General features: G+C 42.1%; 1 protein-coding gene across 8 annotated transcripts in view; it reads right to left on the bottom strand.

Annotated features, from left to right (window-relative positions):
* Fas (Fas (TNF receptor superfamily member 6)) overlaps positions 1-22,247 on the bottom strand; it is a 37,129-nt gene that overhangs the window by 7,632 nt on the left and 7,250 nt on the right. For 3 of the 8 annotated variants that reach the window (XM_030250748.1, XM_030250746.1, XM_030250749.1), the window contains 8 exons: positions 19,962-20,122; positions 12,866-13,019; positions 9,975-10,132; positions 4,828-4,965; positions 3,467-3,575; positions 1,493-1,554; positions 1,308-1,361; positions 755-834 (listed from right to left, as the gene is read on the bottom strand). In XM_030250748.1, coding sequence (XP_030106608.1) covers positions 755-834; positions 1,308-1,361; positions 1,493-1,554; positions 3,467-3,575; positions 4,828-4,965; positions 9,975-10,083 — 552 coding nt within the window. In that variant the 5' untranslated portion in view covers positions 10,084-10,132; positions 12,866-13,019; positions 19,962-20,122. Of the gene's footprint in view, positions 1-754; positions 835-1,307; positions 1,362-1,492; positions 1,555-3,466; positions 3,576-4,827; positions 4,966-9,974; positions 10,133-10,793; positions 11,109-12,865; positions 13,020-19,961; positions 20,123-22,247 lie in introns of those variants that run through there. The other 5 variants (XM_030250750.1, NM_007987.2, XM_030250751.1 and 2 more) reach the window with 4 other exon arrangements.

The raw sequence follows: 22,247 nt of genomic DNA, 5'->3' as shown, positions 1-22,247 counted from the left end.
CATGTTCCTTCATTTCTCCCTACAGTATTTATGTAAAACCTTATAAGGATTTATTTCATTTTAGTAAGTATCTCTTGTAAGCTTGCCTTCAGAAGCCCACCCCCCTGTTTTGAGAAAACAATGCAAACAACCCAACTATACCTGGGATTCACGCACAATCATAAACTTTAATGCGCGGCTTTAATCTTAAACTGTGCTCCTTAATCATGTCCCCCACCCGTGATGACACGTGTGTGCATGGGTGCTGTGATAATTCAGTCTAACATCATTCCCTGGAAGCAGCCGGTAGGCTGACAGCTCCCTGGTAAATAAGTCATTGTAAATGCTGACGGCAACATATGAATACTGGTTGATTAAATCTGCTGGTGACTCTGAGTGCTCTTCTGGGTCAGCAGGGGTCAGAAAACAACTGCTTCCCTTATTAAACTCTGGTAAGAGTCTTTAACAAGTTCCAGTATCTTTTCCAATACCATGCTTTATTGTGCAGCTCAGTAGAGAGCGGGGATGGTCTTCTATTTGAGAAAGAAGTGTACAGGTCAGATCCAGTTCCATCTAGACCCAAATGGCTATAGGAGGCAGACCTTTTTTTGTGTAGCACCCCACAAAACTTAGTAATAAATTAGCTTTGGTGTGTTAATTCAAATGTTCTTCTAAAATGGGCATGGAGGGACTTGAATTTGTTTTAAAGAAAGTGCTAATTGCATTTGTTTTAAAGAAAGTGCTAATTGGTTGTTGTATGCATTTGCATACTCACACGACTGGAGGTTCTAGATTCAGGGTCATCCTGTCTCCTTTTCCAGCACTTTCTTTTCCGGTACTTTCGATATATAAATACTGAAAGATCGAAGAGATTTCTGTCAGACTCAAATGCCATTCTTAGGAAATCCTCACACTAAGAGAACTGGGGTGACAAGACAGCTTCTTGTTCCAGCAACACAGGAGAGACTAGAAGATTCTGAGTCACTGAAAGTTGGTGTATCTTATCATTGCTGTGCTTCGAGCGAGATGGTTTTTCAGAATAACCCCGATGATACCCAGCTTTCCCTTAACTACTGATATTATTAAGTAATCTTTGAAGGAAACACGTTGTCATACATTTTAAATTAAAGACACAAAATAAGGAGGAGTGATTTTTTAAAATAATAACTTAAAGTAAACAGGTTGTAGAGTGAGGACAGGCACAGAGAAGGCCAGGTTTACTGGGTGTCATTATAACACGCAGCCTGGCTTTCTGGGATTTCTCAATGGGCACAGTGGCTACTTCTCAGGTCACTTTAATCTACATTTTGAACAAACTTAGGACTTACCAAGTGGAATTAACAAAACAAGGATGGTCAACAACCATAGGCGATTTCTGGGACCTGCGAATATTGGATATTTTGTATGAAATTGAGTAATTTTTTAGACAAGGCAGATCTCTGTTCTCTCAATCAATAATAAGCCAATGATCTTTTTATTCTGACATGTGAGGAAGGAAGTGGGAAAGGATTACTTTGTTTCCTGCAGTTTGTATTGCTGGTTGCTGTGCACGGCTCAAGGGTTCCATGTTCACACCTAGGGGGAGAAGGCAGAAGAACTCAGAAGGCCTGCGTAGATTCCTTCTCCATTTTTCCAATGTACATTACAGATTAGGGATACTTTTATCTGTCCTCTCATTCCCGCCATTTGTGTCTTTTCAGATATTTCTAGATCGCCATCTAAAATTCACACAAACTAAGGAGTGCGACTGAGTGGTTGAAAATCTTAAATCTAGTTTAAGACATAGGGGCTAGAGAACTGGCTCAATGGTTAGGGCGTTGGCTGCCCATGAAGAAGAAGGTGTAGCTCCCAGAACCCACACCTAACAGCCCACAGCCTTCTGTAAGTCCCATCCAGCAGCATCTTCTGGCCCTCCTCAGCACCACAGTCACATGCATATCGCTGGGCCCCATATTTAAAAACTAAATTGGTGACACATTGAGTTCTTAAGATATAAGAGCTAAAAATAAGCTATTTTAAAAAAATAACTTATCAAGAACAATTTCCAAAAAAATGTTTAAAAAACCCTTAAAACTGCCTGCTGGTAGCCACCACCTAAGATGCTGCCCAGGGCCCCAGCAGGCAGTGCTCAGGACAGTGAAGAGGCACTTGGGGGACTTTCTTCAGCTAGCTAACCTCTGCAGGTTCACAGCCTACCTTTTCCTGAAACCTAAACAGGCAAGGGTGGGAAAGCAGTTGACCTGCAGGAGCCTGAATCTGAAATCTCACCAACAGCACAGAGATAATTATGCTATCTACCCCAAAGAGTGCCAGTGAGAAGAAAATTAAATCGTGATTATAAAGTATATGGAGCTAATATTGTGTTATTGCTGAACGCAGTTAGCTACTTCCCCACAATGTATACCTTGCCTCTCATCACTCTCAGACACTTGGGGCGGGAGAGGGAGGCAACACAAATGCTTTTCCTAATAGTAAAATATAAAGCAGCATGTCTCTAATACAGCTAGCATTAATAGATTTAGTATTAGATGAACAGCCAGAAGGCTCTGAAGGTGAGTTACAGGTTTAAGGAATGCCAAGGAAATAGCCGTTATAAACATTTTGTACAATGTCAGCCTCTTACAAAACAAAAGCTACTTTTCTTCCAGTGCTGGGAATCGAACCCGAGACTCCTGGAGCATGCCGGACAAGTGATCTACCATTACCATGTACCTACCCGTTAGCAAAAGCTGTGTTTGCAAAATATATTACCTAGTGTGGGTCTCCAGAGAAATGTGGCAGGTGCGCGGAGTTCATTAAAGATTCTTTGCATTTCGTGAGTGAGAAAACTGAAGTCCAGACAGAGTAAGTGATCTGCTCAAACTAGCTCAATTAATCAGCAAGTGGGCTGGACATCCAGACTTTCCAGATTGGAGTCAAAAGCGAACCCCTGTGCATCAAGGCAAAGTCCTTATCCAGCTCCCTCCAAGGCTTTTCTACCCTCCAGCAGATATGGGAGTTTCTTATGCCTTTTTAAAGCTGCGGTTCTCTGCCTGAACACACTTCCTACCCACTTGTAGCTGCTGGTGCATTTTCCTGCCTCTTCCATACTCTCACCTTTCAGACAGTCAAAAGGACTTCCTGCATAACTTGCACCAATCCGAGCAAAAATGTCTTATGTGTGCCAGACACCATAAGGAGCTGACATGCAATAAGCATTGATTACTTCACCCACCCACACCCCCCCAACTTGGATGTCTTTGCCCTAGAACCAAAACCTTGATGACAGTCACGTGTCTCCCATCACAACCGTAAGTGGCTAGCAACATCCCTTGAACCGGATGGCTTTGGTAAAAGAGCTCAGTGGCGTTTGGTGCCAACTGAGCAAAAGGAGGACAGACAAGAACAGAACTCAGCCCCGAACTCTCATTCAGTGTGGTTCTACTCTCAGAAGGCAGGATGTTCCATCTCATAGCTAGTGTCTTAAGCACTGAATGCTAAAACTTACGAGGCGCAGCGAACACAGTGTTCACAGCCAGGAGAATCGCAGTAGAAGTCTGGTTTGCACTTGCACTTGGTATTCTGGGTCAGGGTGCAGTTTGTTTCCACCTCTAAACCTGGAAAGCCAGTTTAAAAAGTTTTAATTGTAGTAGCTAGTTAACAATAAGTGATGAGGGCTGGTGAGATGGCTCAGCGGATAGAAGCACTTGACTGCTCTTCCGAAGGTCCTGATTTCAAATCCCAGCAACCACATGGTGGCTCACAACCGCCCATAATGAGATCTGATGCCCTCTTCTGGCACATCTGAAGACAGCTGCAGTGTACTTATGTATAATAGTAAATAAATCTAAAAATAATAATAATAATAAAAACAATAAGTGATGAAAAATGGCCAGGGATGGCATAGTTTTTTGGTTTTTGTTTAGATATAGCTATTACACTATCACACCTTTAGTAACAATGTTTACTAACCAAAAGGAAATACCAACATGAAAAAGAGCCTTTGGTGAGTAGATAATCCAGAAGGCCAGATACTACCTACCATTGCTTAGATGGCAACGCCATGCCTTTAATAGAAAGCCTTGCAACTTAAATACATGGCCTGGAAACCATTGCCGCCATCATCATCATCATTATCACCATCATGCTGCTTCATGATAAGCCTAAACTAGGCTTTATCAGACAAATGTCCAAGCCACACTTGGAGATTCTGACTTAATTGTGAGCTGAGACCTAAGCATTAGTATTTCAACAGCTCCTGATGCAGGTTTAATGTATAGCCAGGGTTCTGCATCGCTTCTTTATAGACTAATGTAAAAGCCCTATGCCTTTAAAAAAAAAGAGAGAGAAGAGAGAAAAAGAGCTTTAAAATTTGATACCCAGAGTTTTCTTGATGTCAAACCTAAGTACAACTGCTTCTGTCATTTCTTAAAATCCATCCTGGCCTTGAGAAGAGATTGAAATAGCTACAAAAAGTCAGGTCCCCAAATAGAATGATGATAGATGGGATCCCCAAAGATGAAGGGACATCATTCCCACACCTTGGGTTTCTTTGTTAGGCCATGAACAAGAACTACAGACAAGTTTTAATAGAAATAGAGGGGAAAGATTTCTATGGGTGGCTTGGATTGTGGCTGGAGTATCTGTTTTCATCGAGTTATTTAGTCCTTTGCTTCCATTTGGAAGAATCACTGTGAAGGCCTTTAGAATCTATTACCACCTTACAAGATAGCTCCACATTACCCAGCTAGCCTCATTCCGCTCCTTCCTGTATGCTGGCATGGACCAGGGTAAGTGCCAATCTCAAACTGCATGGTTCTATATGGAGGCTCAGGATTGGCCTCTCTAAATTGCATTGTAGATACATACCATGCTCTTCATCGCAGAGTGTGCATCTTCTGCATTTATCAGCATAATGGTTCTTGTCCATGTACTCCTTCCCTTCTGTGCATGGGGCGCAGGTTGGTGTACCCCCATTCATTTTGCAGTCCTCAACTTTTTTTTTACCTGTCATGAAAAAAATAAAGAAGTAAAGAAAGAGAGAAAGAAAGAAAGAAAGAAAGAAAGAGAGGAAATTAGGAAGAAAGAGAGGAAGGAGAGATGGAGGGAAGAAGGAAGGAAGGAAGGAAGGAAGGAAGGAAGGAAGGAAGGAAGGAAGGAAGGAAGGAAGGAAGGGAAGAAGGAAGGAAGGAAGGGAAGAAGGAAGGAAGGAATAAATTGAATTTCTGGAGTCAGGGCAGTCTCCAAGTTAACATTAGGCAAAGTATGTAAGGATGATAATAAAGAATCTTAACATCAGGAGATGCTGTGTTAGGCTGATTATATGCAAATGCAATGTAAAAGACAGACAGCTATTTGGGGAAAGAATCACATCCAGAGCCAGCAGGAAGAGATACTCACTTGCCCCTCACCACCTGTGGCACTCAGCAGTGCACTCACTGCATCTCTCCTGGGCAGCACAGTAGAGCTGACCCACCATGTTGGGGTTACGGGTGAGGGAGAGTGTGCATGTGGGAGACCCAGTTCTGTCTCTTGTCTGCTGTGTGGTGGCTTCAACAAAGGAGAGATCCCCTCACCTCCCTTTTGCCCGGCCTCTGGTGGCAGGCTGAAGAGCTGGACCCCAACAGGATCACAAGAGAAGATCTGTCCCTGCCCTTTATCTGCTGCCGCCCTTGGGAGAGCCAGCCCTGCACCTTGCCTGGGCAACACAAGAGAGCTGGCCCTGGGTGTGGAAGATGCAGGTGAGCCTCCTGGCCCTGAGGGCATGAGTGGAGGAGAGCCAGTTCTACCTCCTGTCTGCTGAGTGGTGGCACGGATGAGGGAAAGACACCCTCTTCCCTTCCCTTGTCCATCACCATCTAAGGCAGACATGAGACCTCGCCCAGGATTGTGAGAGCAGAACTGGCCATATCCCTCACTAACAGCAACTCTTGGGAGAGCAGGCCACGCACCTCACCTGGCTAGCAGAGTATAGCTGAGCCAGGCCTGAGGGTGTGAGAACATGGGAGCTGTCAGGCTGACCAGCTCAGATACCTCTCGGACCCAGATCAGGGCCTTTGCATTGGCCCACCTCCACATCCATCCCACGGATGAACTGTTAGAATACATGAAGGGGCTAATCTTACAGACTCCAAACTACAGTATCTCCATGATACAGGGCAACAACAGGATATCTGAGGAGTCACAGTGAGATTTCAGTACTGACAGAGTAAGAGAAGCCAAAGGCCTCGTGCCACACCAATATGTCATTGGAACGAACTTTTGCAAAGAAAGAAATGTGGACAAGAGGGAATACTGTGGGATACATTGACACTACAGCTTCCACAAGAAGATTACCTCTCAGGCCCTGGAGGTTACAAGGGTGGAGGGTAGATATGAAGGAAGGGGGAAGGGAGAGGGAAGGATGGAGGGTAGATATGAAGGAAGGGGGAGGGGAGTGGGATGCATGATAGGAAATTCACAAAGAACCAATAGAAAGTTAAAAGAAAAAAAAAAAAGCCAGGAAGTCTTCAATAAAAAGCCAAACAATATTCTTATAAAAATAAGATAGTTAAGCTGGGTGGTGGTGGCTCATGCCTTTAATCAAGTCAGCCTGGTCTACAGATCCAGTTCCAGGACAGCCAGTGCTACCCAAATAAACCCTGTCTCAAAAGAAAAAAAATAGTAGGATAGTTAGCCACAGGAACATATGAGTAAAGGGTCAATTCAAGTGACCAGATGCACTTCTGTGAAAGGAAGGAGAGGCCAGATCATGGAGGTGGCTGTCCTTGGCCACTGAGATTACTGAATAAACTCACTGTGTTCTGATTCTCATTTTGTCTTTCAAAGTCCACAAAACCTGCTCATAGACAATGCAGTTTAAGAAAAAGAGCACTGGAAGTTTCTAGAAATATTGATCAAAATTGAAGTAGTTGTGAAATCTTTGATAGAGCACTTCATGTCTGTAAGCCCAAGTTTTTGTCACACAAATAATGAGGACTTCTCTGTCTTTATGGTCAGAGCCATGCCCAGGCCACAGAATAAATATTCACAGTTTTTCTTCTCTCCCCTTTCAGTTTCTTTTCCAGGAACACAGGACTTCTTTTGTAGACAAAAACAAACCTCTAATAAATTTTGTTTACTATTTGTTTGTTATTATCACGAACAATTTGAAATACACATTCATCTTTTGCTTTGATTTATTAAAGTAAGTCATTCTTTTTCTATGATTAAGCATTATAGAGCAATGCCTCCTGGAAAGGTCACATATTTCACAAGCGTTTACTAAATGCCTGTTTCGTGCTAAGGATGTTCTAGGAACTGAAGGAAATCCCACTAGAAGTAAGACAAGAGATTAGCCTCCAGGGCCTTCACCTTCTCAGGCAGAGATGCTAAGCATCAGCCGGTGCAGCCAGAAGCTAGGGTCAGTGAGTAATGGGCTCAGTGCAGCAAATGTACAGGGAAATGTAGCAAGATGCAGTAACTAGCAAATCTAGGCATTAACAGTGTAACTAACAATTAACTCTAGCCAGGAATACAAATGACAAACGCAGTCAAATCTGCTCCACATGGACACAGCAGCAAATGGAATCTATGCTGTGTTTCCTAGGGCACGGCTTGGTGAATTACCTCATAGGATTCCTGCTGACGAAGCACAATTATTTACTTGATAAGTCAATGAGTAAAGTGAAAATATGGGTGACCTTTTGTAACCTTTTAGTAAACAGAAGCAAGTCTGCTTTTAAAAAGTAAAGCAAGAGAGTCTGGAGCAAATTAAAATAGCGCCTCAGAGCCAGACAGCCCCACAGTAGTGCTTTGCAGGGGGAGCAGAACAGAGGAGGCACTGCGCTTCCTGCAGGTGGCACAGCACTGCTGTTTAAGGGAACTGAAATATCTCATGAGCTAGGTAGTAGAGCATGCTTAGCTTTATATGGATACAATTAGCCTCAGATTCTTTCCTCTAAAGTGCACAATCTAAATTTACAAAAATACAAAAAAATAAATGGTTATTTCCTTGAACATAAGGTTTCTAAATGTATCATTTTCTGATAGTAACACACACATATTTATTGCAGAAAATTTGGAAAAGCTAGGAAAATGTTAAAAGCTCCTACATAGCAACTGCCTTGATATATTTATGGTCTAATTTTGTTGCATTTCTATGTATACAAATAAACCAAAATATATCATATATATATATATATATATATATATATACACACACACACATATACATGCATAATACATGTTTAGAAGCACCAGATAAGTGTGTGTGTATATACATACATACATATATAGAAGTAACAGATAAGTGTGTATATATACATACATGTATAGAAGCAACAGATAAGTGTGTATGTCTTACATACACAATACATACACATATAGAAGCAACAAATAAGTATGTATATATGTGTGTATATAATATAAAAAATGCACTGTTGGATTCATCCTACTGGATATCAAGATGTGATAAAGGCTTTTCAAGTATTAAATTTTTATTTATTTTTTAAAGTTTTGTATTTGTATACAGTGCATCTTAATCAGAAACATCATAAATGGGACCTCATGAAACTGAAAAGTTTCTGTAAGGCAAAGGACACTGTCAATTAGACAAAGCAGCAACTTACAGAATAGGAAAATATTTTTACCAACTCCACATCAGATAGAAGTCTAATATCCAAAACATATAAAGAAGTTAAGAAACCATATATATATATATATCTCCAAGTAATCCAATTTCAAATGGGACACAGATCTAAACAGAGAATTATCAACACAGGAATCTCAAATGGTTGAGAAACACTTAAGTAAATGTTTACCATTCTTAGCCATCAGGGGAATACAAATTAAAACTACTTTGCGATTCCATCTTACATCCGTCAGAATGGCTAAGATCAACAACACAAGTGAGAGCTCATGCTGGTGAGATGAGGAGCAAGAACACTTTTCCATTGCTGGCGGAGTGCAAACTTGTACAGCCATACAGAAATCAATATGGCAGGTCTTCAGAAAATAGGAAATCAATCTACCTCAAGGTCCAGTTATACCACTCTTGCTCTACCCCAACAAAGCTCCATGCTATCACAAGGACACTTGCTCCACTATGTTCACTGCAGCTTTATTTGTAATAACCAGTAAACAACCTAGATGTCTATCAATAGAGAAATGAAAAAAGAAAGATGTGGTAGTGCACACAATGGAGTAGTACTCAGATGTTAAAAATTTCTGGCTTGAAATTTGTGAGCAAATGGATGGAACTAGAAAAACATCATCCTGAGTGAGGTAGCCCTGACCCAGAAAGACAAATATGGTATTTGTGCGAACACAATTATGTATTCACTTATAATTGAATATTAGCTATTAATTAAATGATAGTCAAGCTACAATTCACAGACCCAGAGAAATTAGTTAAAGAGGAGGACTCTTGGGGGAGATTCATGGATCTCTCTGCAAAGGGGAAACAAAATATATTTTGCAGGTGGACTGGGATGGGTGGGGATGGGAGTGCGAGGTATCAGGTTGGAGATGGGGAGGGATGGAGGGAGAGAGTTTGGGGAGAGAGAGCTGGAATTGGTGGACATTTTGGGGCGATGTGGAAACCTAGTGTGATGGACTCTTCCTGGAATCTATGAGGGTGATTTTAGTGAGGACTCCAAGTAATGGAGGATACAGAGTCAGAACTGGCCATCTTTTCTAGCCAGGCAAGGCTTCCAGTGGTGGAACTGGGTTGCATCTGGTTGAATTGTTGCCTGAGGGGGTCCTGTGCGAATTCCTAAACAACCCAGACTGATGCTAGAACAGAGGGTTGCTCTCCAAAAGCTGACGGGTGTGTGTGTGGGGTGGTGGTGGTGGGGAGGCCACCATTGCTGAGGACAACATCCACCCAGCTCTTTGAACATAGAGACGTCAAGCTGGTACCTGCATGGGGCCTTCATCCCTACATCCTTACAGGCTAGTCTCTGTGGTGCAGGAAAGTACTCTGCAAACTACTGAAAGGGAAACTGGACACCAACACTACAAAGCTCTCAACTTACTTGTATCCTGCCTGCAAGATGTGCTGGGGCAATGGTGGCACAGAACTTGTGGGAGTGGCCAGCCAATGTCTTGTTTAACTTGAAGCTCACTCCATGAGAGGGAGCCCATGCTTTACACTGCCTACGTGGCCAGGAATCAGACTGGATAGCTGAGAGACCTAAGGTAGAACCAAACAGAACAGGCAAAAGAAAAAAAAAGAAAAGAAAAAGAAATAAAAAAAATCAATAAAATGATTCCCAACGATATTCTACTATACTCATAGATGGGTCCTTTGTCCAGTTGTCATCAGAGAGGCTTCTCCCCAGCTGCAGATGGGAGTGGGTATGGAGACTCACAGCCATATACTATGCAGAGAAAGAGTCTGAATTGGAGGTCTCCATTGTGTTGCTCCCCTCAGAGCTCCGGGAACCTCATGGAAGGGGGAAGGGAGGAAGACTGTAGGAGGCAGAGGCAGAGTAGGATACCAGGGGAACATGGCCTACTGAGTCAACTAAGCAGGGATCATATGAGCTCACAGAGACAGAGGAAGCAAGCACAGAGCCCTCCTGGGTCTGCCCCAGGTCTGCATATATGTAATGGCTGTCATCTTGGACTTTTTATGGGATTCCTAACAGTGGGAGCGGTTGTATCTCTGACTTTCTTGCCTACTCTGCTTTCCTCCTGCTGGGTTGTCATATTAGGTTGTTGTCTCTTGGAGGCCTGCTCTTTTCTGAAGGGTATAGGTGCAGCTGGTGGTGGGGAGGGAAGACAGGAAGCATGGAAGGAGAGGACACTGTGGTCGGGATGATTGTAAAGAAGAAGAATCGATTTCCAATTTTAAAAATTGCTGTAAGCATACAGTGTATTTTAATCAATCAAAAGCACCAGTTCACAGATGGAATCACTGGAAAAGTCTATATTGTGTTTTCATTTTAAAGAGTCTCTCCATAAGTATGTCAATCGTTTGACATAGAGATGAGTTATAGTCTCTTCATTAAAGTTGCATCCACCCAAATCACCCCCTGCAATTTCCGTTTGGCTTCTTTACCCACCCCACCCCCTTCTCCCAATTCTCTTCTTTTTGATGAAAAGAAAGTTGAATCACTCCAACGGGCTGAATTTCTGATGGTCTCCAAAATGCTCAGCCTAGTTTTCTTTAAAAAAAAAAATAAAACTTGTCATTTCCCAATATTTGATATTCACTGGGTTTTTATCATCAGTAATAAGTATTCTATGTTACTATCATCAATGCTGTAAACAGACTTGAAACTAACTTAACTCTTGGTAAATGTGAAATTCAACCAGGGAGAAGGCAGGTGGAGAGAGCTGTGAGTGCGTGTGGAATGGCAGTTGGGATGTATTAGTGAAGAGACAGAGAAAAGCTGTTAACACAGCCAGAATGCCAGGTTGCAATTGCTAAAAGAAATCGTACAACTAAGGACTAAGTTAGAAAAATAAAACAAAGGCTGAGGCACTTAGAATCTGCTTAATACAAACTATCCCAGGCTTCTATTACTCCAGAATTTACAAGCCAAACCCTACACTGTTGGGTATCAAACTGAAATGCCATATACACAATACTTGTAATCTTTAAGGCATTTCCAGATCAATTAATCCATTACTGTATTAGCAAAAAAAACATTGCTGGGTTCTCCACCCATGTTCCCTTTTCCTTCTTAAATGTTTGCACCATTTACACCCCACAGTGGAACGAGAGCATCCTCAGATCCAAACACCAGGCATAAGATTCCCCTTTTAAATGCAAACAAGACAAAATTAGAGTAAAACAAAGCACACAGACAAAAGTTTTAGAAACCTTAATATGCAAAACGCATTGCCTTTGTTTTAGTTTGTTCTTTTAAATTTTAAGCATGTAAAGTATAGTTTGTATCAAACTTTCAAAGTATAAACACAGATTTTAACTCATAAATTGCTTGTCTATGACAACTTAAAAGAAAAAAAAAAGCCAGTTGATGATTTCCAATTCCTGTTTGGAAAAGAGTAAGTGTTTAGGAGCTTAGGTATACGTGGGTTGTATTATAAGAAAAACTTTCCTGCTAGGCTTAGTAAAATTGTCTTTGTATAGGCGTGACCTTAACCTGCTTTGCACTTTGAGTACCACAGGCCTGAGATGCTAACGATAAAACTTACGGAAGCTTTTTGAAAGTCTATTGCCTGAGACCTATCAAACAAACCTATATGCCACTGAGCCAACTTCTTATCCGCCTAGTGCATCCAAGATAGATAATTCTATATGACTGTGGTCAACCCAAAAGGTGGAAACTAAGTTTACAGAATTATGCTCCCCTTAGCCTCTCATTTTCTGATGCTTGAGAGAGTTCCAAACTGAAATTGATTTGCATTTCAAAACACTGATGTTTGAGAAACTGTTGGCTGCTGTTCACTGCTCTTCTGGTTCGTCTGGTTATTCAGCTGAAAAAATGGAAATGTAGTTTTTGCAGGCTTCAGTGCCAGGCCAGAGAACGTTAGAGTCAGACTGAAGAGAGGAGCTCTAACACATACCCCTGAGGTTACAAATCTCTTGTTAAGGGAGCCCCCAAATTAGTCAGGCACAGCATGGTGAGCTTTGAGATGCCTTAGGCTTTTTAATCCTCACAAATGAATTTTCCTTAGGTTGTGAGAAATAGAACTAAAAATGCGTCTTCTCACTTCAGCTATGCACATCATCTGTAAATGATGTTCTTTTAGAAGCAGCCCAGACAAATATGATAAAGATGAAAGAATTGTGCTTGGAAAACAATTTTATAGTCCTGCTCCCCCTTCTTTGTAATGCTCTACCCTATAGCACAGCCAATAGCTGCATAATGGTCCAACACATTCTTCCATATCGGGCACCTCAATCTCTCACCCTGCTTCTCACGCTCATCTCTGAATGCTTCATGTGACCTACCAGGTTGGCATGGTTGACAGCAAAATGGGCCTCCTTGATATAATCCTTCTGAGCAGTTTTTATCAGTTTCACGAACCCGCCTCCTCAGCTTTAAACTCTCGGAGATGCTATTAGTACCTTGAGTATGAACTCTTAACTGTGAGCCAGCAAGCACCTGTAAAGGAGAAGCAGAATAAGGATGTTAGTGATTTCTGAACCAAGCAACGTGGGAAATACGTGTCACACACCTGGAAGTGACTAGATCTGTGTACAGGCTAAACCAAGGCATGTTGGTGGTTGCCAGGAGATGAGTACCCTGTGGCTTGGCAGGTTCAACCGCAGGTTTTTCTAGCCCACACTAGAAACACAGCGTTGACTCTACATAATTGTTCCATACATGGGTGGTGGAGGGGAGGTCTGAGAATCCATACTGCCTCCCAGGCTCCGACTCATCATCTGAACAGTAGAAATACCCACTGTCTCACAGGTCTGTAGTGATAATTAAATAGAACCATGCATTCAAAGCTCTGAGCACAATGCATGGTAATTAGTAAGGATGTTTCCTGTGAGCAGTGGTATTTCTACTGTTACTACTGACATTAAGTCCCCACAACAAAAGAGAGGGGAAAACAAATCAAAGTAAACAGAGTTTGAAACCTTGTTTCTACCAAGAGTGACTGACTTTTCTGTGCCTTGATTTCTTCACTTGTTAATGAGATGAGTATTTTCTGTCTTTACAGGTTAATCATGAAGCTATAAGGAGTCACTCAGATCAGACTTGATTCTTAGGCAGAGTATGTCTGTGCTTCCTTCTTGCTACCCAGTCACAGAATCAATGTCTCACTGTTTCAAAGATACAATAAACTTCCCACTAAATCCTTAGAAATCTCTTTACCCTTGTGTGTGTGTAATATTTCTTTTCTTTATGGAGAACAAATCTTTAAATCTATGTCTAATTCTTTTCTCCTGAAGACATAAACCCATAATCCCAAACAAAATTATTTCCAATTTATCTTTGCTTAGGAAAATAAGCAAAAAAAATAAAAAATACTAAAGCATGTAGAGGTAACAGCTGCATGGTCCCTTTGTTAGGATTTCTCTAAGTACATTTTAGATCCTCTGTGGTAGCCACATTTTCTTCTGAGATAGATGTATTTTAGGATGCATCTCTGACATCCAGGTTTCAAATAGGGAAAAGTGAGACTAAAATTTCAGGAAACATTGGACTTGTCTGGACTTTCTCACTAGAAAAAGGGACAGCTAGAATGTCTCTAAAGTTTTCCAGCTCTCAGTATAGTGTTTTTTCCCTGTACTCAGAGATGAATGAGCATAATGTAAAATAAGACTGACTTTCTGCACTTGAGCAATTATGTGTAAATGACAAGAAGAAGTGCTACAAAGATGAGAAGAACTGAGCCTAAGAATGCCAGCACCGTGCCTAAAGTATTGTCAGCTCAACCCAATAGACATTTGTTAAGCCACGTTCTGGTAACTATAAATATAATCAATTACTGATGGGAAAAAGGTAAGTTCCCAAAGGCAGACTTGCACATAAATGTGTGCTTTATAACAAGATAATGTGCAGGGATGTTTCACACTTTATATTTGCATGTCCTTTTAGTTTTCCTTTTGTGGTGCTGGGAATTGAACTCAGGACCTCATGGAATCTAGCAAGTTATCAGCCACCACGCTACACCCACAACCTATTGCTTTTAAAACACACTCAAATCTGTACTCCTTCCTTTAAGACATCTCTAACAGGGCAGCTTAAATAAACTATATTTATTATCATCAACTTCTCTTTTCAGAATGGCAGTTTCTGTCTCTTGCTTTCTCAGCAGCAATAGATAGGGTACTGGTCCAGTGGATGTTGGGTCTTCTTTCAGATTGGATAGCCATCAGCTATGGTGACAGAACTGGGGGGCACTAGGGAATAGTAATTTATTGGGAAATATGCCCAACATGAATTGTTCAAATAAGAGAGGTTTTGCACAAAAGCTATTTAAATTCTTATGGCTCTGTACTCTATGGCTGTGTCAAAGTCCTGCTGGCCAATGAGAGATGAACTAAGCCATTTGACATTCCAGAAATTGGCAACACATGGAAATAAACTAGATCTGGGAGGTGGCCCAGTTGGTGAAGTGTTTGGGAGGCAAGCATTAAGACCTGAGTTGGATCCTCCAGAACCCTCATAAGAAGCCATGTGCCAGCACTGGGGAAAAAGAGGGAGACAGGGAAATTCCTGGGAGTGCAGTCAGGCCAACCTAGTGACTCAGCAAGCTCCAGACACAGTGAAAAACTTCTTTCAAGAAAATAAGGTGAAGAATGATTGAGGTAAATGCCTAATGTTGACCTCCAAACTCCATACACAGACAGACAGACAGATACACACTCACACCACACATACACACACACACACACACACACACACACACACACACACACACACACACACTTATACATATACACACACAGGCATGCACACACAAATACACACGTGGGCAGGTTAGGGAGACTTGAGTAAGAGAGAAAAAGAAATCTCAAGTCAGAGAAATACCTCAAAGGCTAGGAGCATTCGATCAATATTCTTTGGTGACAATGATCAAAACTGAGTCTAACCCATTGAGTGGAGGAGGAGTAACGATTCCTAGCAACAGCCACGTTGGTTGAGGTAAGGAGTAAGGCTGGTGTCAGCAAAAATTGCTTCTCTTTCCTGTCAATTCTGGTTTTCCATAGAAACAAGAAAATGACACATTGAAATTCAAAGAGAGGGCATTTATAGGGTTGAGGCTAGGGCAAAAAATGACAAAGCTAAGAAGCTTTTGCCCAATTGTATGTGCCCTGTGGATTTGTAGCCTGTCTTTGGTATGAAAATCTTAAGCAACAGCTGAGGGATTCACAAGTGCATAAATATTCAAGTTAACAGAGCAGAAAGACACCTTACATCTATGGGTTGTTGCTACTAGTAGCTTTCTCAGTATGGATACTTCCGGTCCTTCTTAGAAGAGGGATCTATATAACTATGGGAGGACATAAAGAGACAAAGTTTGGAGTAGAAACTGAAGGAACGGCCATCCAGTGACTGTCCCACCTGGGGATCTATCCCATAAGCAGTTCCCAAACCCAGACATTATTGTGGATGCCAACAAGTGCTTTCTTACAGGAGCCTAATGTAGCTGTCTCCTGAGAGGCTCTGCCAGTGCCTGACAAATACAGAAGTGGAGGCTCACAGCCATCCATTGGACTGAGCACAGGGTCCCCAATGAAGGAGGTAGAGAAATGACCCAAGGAGCTGAAGGGGTTTGCAGCCCCATAGGAGGAACAATAATATGAACCAACCAGTATCCCCAGGGACTAAGCCACCAAGCAAAGAGTACACAGGAGGAATTCAAGCTTTTCAGCCGCATATGTAGCAGAGGATGGCCTTGTGGAACATGAGAGAAGAGGCCCTTGGCCTTGTGAAGGCTCGATGCCCCAGTGTAGGGGAATGCCAGGACAAGGAAGCTGGAGTGGGTAGGTTAGTGAATGGAGGTGGGGCAGGGGGTGGGGCGGTAGGATGGAGGGGGTTGGAGAGGAAATGAGGAAAGAGGATAAAATTTGAAATGTAAATAAAGAAAATATCTAATAAAAATGAAAAAAAAAGAAAAGTATGCACACATTCTATCTTTTGAAGCTTTCTAAAAGAAATATACCTCTCTCCTCAACTTCATTCTGCTTTAATTTTAAAGTCCTGAACTGGAAGTCAAACCTCACCCATGGAAGCCTGGTTGTGCAGTGTTACAGCCCTAGTTACTCAGGCTGAGGCCACAAGTTCAAGTCTGCTGGTCTTCTACGCAAGTTCCATGCCAGCCTAGTGACATAGGGGGGACATCTCAAAATAAAAATATTGCTTTTGTTGTTGTTTATAAAGGAGCTCAAGGGTGTCATACTGCCAAAAGTGCATGGGGTCCTAGTTCCCCAGCACTGAGGACAGGGAAACATTGTCTAAAATGCATCCAGAGTCGAGAAATATGAATTCTGAGGTCAAGAGGAGTGAAGAGACACAGCCAGCTGGCTTTATCCAGCAGCAACTGCCTTTCAGATGTGGTCTCACACACACTTCAGAGTCCTTCTGAAAATGTTCCTTACTTAACACGACATCAATGAATTGTGTCAGGTGCCAAAAAGAGAGGCAAAGTAAGCCATGCTCCACACAGTTTGTATTTAAAGAATTTTTATTATTATTTCACTACATTTTTTTTTGCATTCAGTCATCTTTGCAGAATTTAGTGATTTCCCTGAAACCATTCAGGCAGAAACAGGAGCATTTCAACTATGATAGGGCAGGAAACCCACACAAAGCTAAATGTTCTGAGTGGGTGGTTGTTGATTTGTTTTGTTTGAGAAGCAGAATAAGCAGAAAATGAATTCATAGCAAGAAAGTAGATAAACTATGACCAAGGATAGGAGGGAAAAGAGGGGAATACAAGAGTTAGTTAAATGTCTGACAAGTAAACCATTTTAAAGTCTTGAGTGCACAGTCTACTAAACGAAGTATCAAACAAGCAAATGTACTGTTGAGTACCTACTGTGTGTCAGGTGTGGTCTGGTAAGTGCCTCGGAAAAACAGTGGAAAGATACATTTTCTCTTGTAGCATTGTCTATATATAAGTGAGTGTATTTGTCACCAGGGAAATGGAAATTTATCACAGGTGTGTGTGTGTGTGTGTGTGTGTGTGTGTGTGTGTGTGTGTGTGTTAACACATTCACGCATGGCATGCAGACGGGTGTTTGTGTGTGGAGGGTGTTTTAAGAATTAGCTGTGTCAGCCCTCAGATCAGATGGTATGGACCATCAACCAGAAAATCTGCATCAAAATCTCAAGTCCTATGACAGTCTGAGGATGGAAATCTTTCTTACTGAAGAAATGAGCAGGCTAGTGTTTGTTTATTAACACATTCAGCAGACTGAATGGGGTGCATCTATACATAATATAGAGGATTATCATTTTTACTCACAGCATATCAATTTAATTGTTCATCTCAGGATACTTGCAGAGTGTCTGACCAAAACTCTGTGTGCAGGGTGACATAAAATATGAACCCTCTCTAGGGAGGAAATGCTTAATAAAGAAAGAAATGTAGCCAAGCAATGGTGGCATAGGCCTTTAATCCCAGCACTGGGGAGGCAGAGGCAGACGGATCTCTGAGTTGGAGGCCAACCTGGTCTATAGAGCTAGTTCCAGGACAGCTGAGCTACACAAAGGAAGCCTGTCTCTAGAAATATAAATAAATAAATTAATTAAATAAAAATAAAAGAAGAAAGGTAATGGGTTTGTCAGGGTGAAATCATACTTTACAAATAAGTAAAGGAAGCTAGGATGCATAGGGAATTTGAGTGAGGGGTTTTTCACTAAGAAAAAGTGGTCTCAGCTAGGGGAAAACCTATTAATATTGTGCTATAGAAAAATAGCAATCAAATGACCCAATGACATGTTGCTATACCCATGGCTTGGAGTATCTCTCAACCTCACCCTAGAAGCCCCATCTTACAGTAGATGTACAGTAACCCAGAGTCCCATAACTGGACAGTGTCTGAAGTGAGAGACTTTGGAGCACTCGACTCTTAGTGGGATGTCTTCATCACATCCTATGTGCTAGGCTATGCCGGGGCCTAGCAAACACAGAAGTGGATGCTCATAGTCAGCTATTGGATGGATCACAGGGCCCCAAATGGAGGAGCTAGAGAAAGTGCCCAAGGAGCTGGGGGGATCTGCAACCCTATAGGTGGAACAACAATATGAACTACCCAGTACCCACCCCAGAGCTCGTGTCTCTAGCTGCATATGTAGCAGAAGATGGCCTACTAGGAAAGAGAGGCCCATTGGACTTGCAAACTTTATATGCCTCAGTACAGGGGAACGCCAGGGCCAAGAAGTGGGAGTGGGTGGGTGGGGGAGTGGGTGGGGGGAGCATGTGGGGGACTTTTGGGATAACATTGGAAATGTAAATGAAATAAATACCTAATAAAATAAGACAAATAACAAAACAACTTCAAAGCATAAAAAAAAGTTACAGAGCCTATGCTATATAAGGGAGAAGCATGAGAGTCATGCTGGGGACTAGCTTTCTAGGGCTCCCAACCCACAAAGGGAATGAGCGCTTTGGCCCTCACAGTCACAGAGGACGTCTATATCTCCTGTGCTGCACTCACAATAGCCTTGGAACATCAGGGTTAGAAAGGAATCGTGACATCTGCTCAGCTTCAAGCCAGATTTTAAAAATGGGTCTCCTTCAGGCTGGAGAGGGGTCCACATTTAAAGTACATGCACCATTTTCACAGAGGACCAGAGTGTGGTTTCTAGGAGCTAAGCCAGGCAGCTCACAACCCCTTGTAACTTCAGTACCAGGAGATCTGTAACCCTCTCTGGCCTCCATGGACACCCACACTCACAAATACATGTACACACACATACACACAACTATAAATAAATCATTATAAAGAGTATCTCTTTGAATCTTTCATTACCTACAGATTTTAATCTGTAGTCTAATCTTCACTCCTGCAAATCAGAAGATTTGTTTTTTCTCTCTCCTTTTCTGAATCTCTTGCGCCCATGTGATGTGAGAGTATCCATCCTTATTTGCATCTTGCCTGTGACACTTGCCTGGCCCTTTCAGTTCATTCACATGCACCACCTCTTCAGTTACAGCAAAGTACTCACGAGGAATCATTGCTGACTTAGCTATAGTTGAAAGTGAACACAACATTTGAGAAATGACTTTCCCAAAAGCCCAGATTTGAGAGTGCTTCACAAAGGACTCTAGTTCAGCACTTCTGTTCCAAGCCTGCACTAGGCTCTGATGCATGCTTGTAAGGATTTCCTTCATTGCTTTTGCTTCATTTAGGCACACTAGTAACTGTTTTTCCACAATTCTGGACAAATGTCAGCATGTTAGTTTTATGAGGAACCTTCAAAACAAAAACATGCTTGGCGGAAGGGGAGATTTTTGAGAAGATTTCTCTCAGGTCCAGAAGTTGGGCTCAAGAACCTAGTCTAGGGTGGAAAAATGTAGGAGAGCCACGAAAGTCAGAGATGTGACTGGGATGTGGAGGGATAGGAGGCTTGCCTGCCAACCTCAGTTTGAGGATCCTCTCTCCAGGTGGAGCAGCATTTTATGAACAGCCATGGCTACATTGCAGTGTGTCTGGTAGAGTTGTGGATCTGGAACATAGATGCCTGAGTCTTCACATTTTCTCCCCTGGAATTCTCACAAGGAATCCCACAATCGTGGGTACCTGTTAACAGATTATGAGAAACAGATACCAGTGGGCATTTTCTTGGCCTGAAGCCTAGTGGAGAAGTGCTTTTCAGAGCCACTCAAGTTATCAAACAGAAGACATGGTAGAGGAATGAGCACACCCAGGAGGACTGGCCCCTGTGCCATGGCACCCTCTAGGACAAGCTCACCACATCTTCCCAGGACATGTCAGCACTCAAGAAGTAAGAAGCCAGTGACGAGCCCAGTGACACACAGGTGACTGAAATAAGCTACCTACTTGAAGACCTGAACCTCCTGTAAATATGGCTGGTGCCTGGGGCTAAGTAGGGCAAAGGATCTTAAGGGCTGAACTAGATTTGAGAGAGAGAGAGAGAGAGAGAGAGAGAGAGAGAGAGAGAGAGAGAGAGAGAGAGAGAGAGAGAACCTACTCCCCCCCCTTCAGGTTCAAAACAAACAAGATAAGACTTTATTTTTTTAAGTGGAAAGGGAAAAAAGGTTTTGGGTAGTGAAAATGTCAGCCCTGTAAATGGCAAGAATGAGTTGCTAGATGCCTGGCTCAGCCACACTCTTCCACACTGTTCTGACACCAGCATAGACTGAAGGCAGACTGCGGTGACACAGTGTCTCTGTAGTGACACAGTGAAGCCTTGTCTCCATTGTAATCAGTAAAATCTTACTCCTAGTCAAAGCCACAAGGGCATCTTCTTCAGTAAGACGATAGTGCACAGTTACTACAGAAGAACACGGCTATGCTATTGGTCTAGAAGTCGAGGAATTTGGAAAGAAGGAGGAGAAGGAAGGGGAGGAGGAGGAGGAAGAGTATGAGGAGGAGAAAAAGAGGAGGAAGAAGAGGAGGAGGAGGAGGAGGAAGAGTAGGAGGAGGAGAAAAAGAGGAGGAAGAAGAGGAGGAGGAGGAGGAGGAGGAGGAGGAGAGGAGAATATGTCTGACCCAGCCATAGCAGTGTACGTTTATGATCTCAGATCCTGGGGAGTTTGAAGCAGGAGGATTGCCAGTTTGATGCTAGACTGGTTCCTACATGCAGAGATACTGTCTCAAGAGAGGAGAGGGAGAAACAACAGAAAACAAAACAAAGACAAAACAAAATAAAGACAAGAAATTCTTTTTAAAAAAATTCATCAAAATGTGAATGATGCTGGTTGCTCAGAGTATGAATTCACTGTACAACAAATGAAAAGAGGCAACTTCGGGGGCTGCAAGACTGTATGAAGTCTGAAGTTCTGCAAAGGTTTCTGGTTTGTGTTCAGGGATAAGATTAGGAGCTTTGAGATAACAGTAGTAAATCTGAAACAGGAACCACCTAATGTCTCAGAGATGAAAAGAGTTTGTGTTTGAGTAAGTACCACTTGGTCTTTCATGAACATTTTTGGGTTTTTTGTTTTTGTTTTGTTGTTTTGTTTTGTTTTGTTTTGTTTTGTCATTTGGTTTTGATGGCAGTCCTATCAGCTTGCTGAATTAAGGATCATAAATACAACCCCTTTTTAGTTGTTCTTCTCTGCTTGACTTTGTGTGGTCAGAGCTATCTATTTCCCCTGGTGCTCTGAGTCCAGCTCTACCATCTCTGGACCTACCAGATTTGCTTCATCGTGATGGAAAGTCTGTCTTCTTTAAGCAAACTGGACAAAAAGTACAGGGTCCGTTTAAAGTTATACGGGAAAGAACTGTTGACTGAATAGAAAGCTCTGTCACATTATTCACTACAAACTTTACAAACTTGCGACTGCAGTTCATGGTGAGCGGTCTTTCTGATGTGTCTCTGGACATCATTTCTACACAATACTTGCTATAAAAATATGCTGTGCCTTCTTACCCATGTCCTGACAAGTCCTTCCGGTTATCAATGAGACAGCAAAATAAAGTGACTTAGTTGACACTCAGTACTTCTCTAGAACTGGGAATAAAGAAATATGTTTGCTTTTACACCTGGAGAGAAGTGTGGATTGACTGTCTTCTGTGAATCAGGTTTTTGTTTGTTTCTTTGTTTTGTTTGAGTGTGTGTGTGTGTGTTTTAATAAATAGGAGGAAAAAGACAAATCTAATGATGCAATGTTCTTAGTTACCTCCTGGGAAAGTATTGGAGAAGATTCTTTTTTTGCCCCCACTCACACTTTAGAAAGTTTGC

Source organism: Mus musculus, chromosome 19 (genome assembly GCF_000001635.26).
Source record: "Mus musculus strain C57BL/6J chromosome 19, GRCm38.p6 C57BL/6J".
NCBI classification, from domain to species: domain Eukaryota; kingdom Metazoa; phylum Chordata; class Mammalia; order Rodentia; family Muridae; genus Mus; species Mus musculus.
This window is presented reverse-complemented; position numbering and strand designations above follow the sequence as displayed.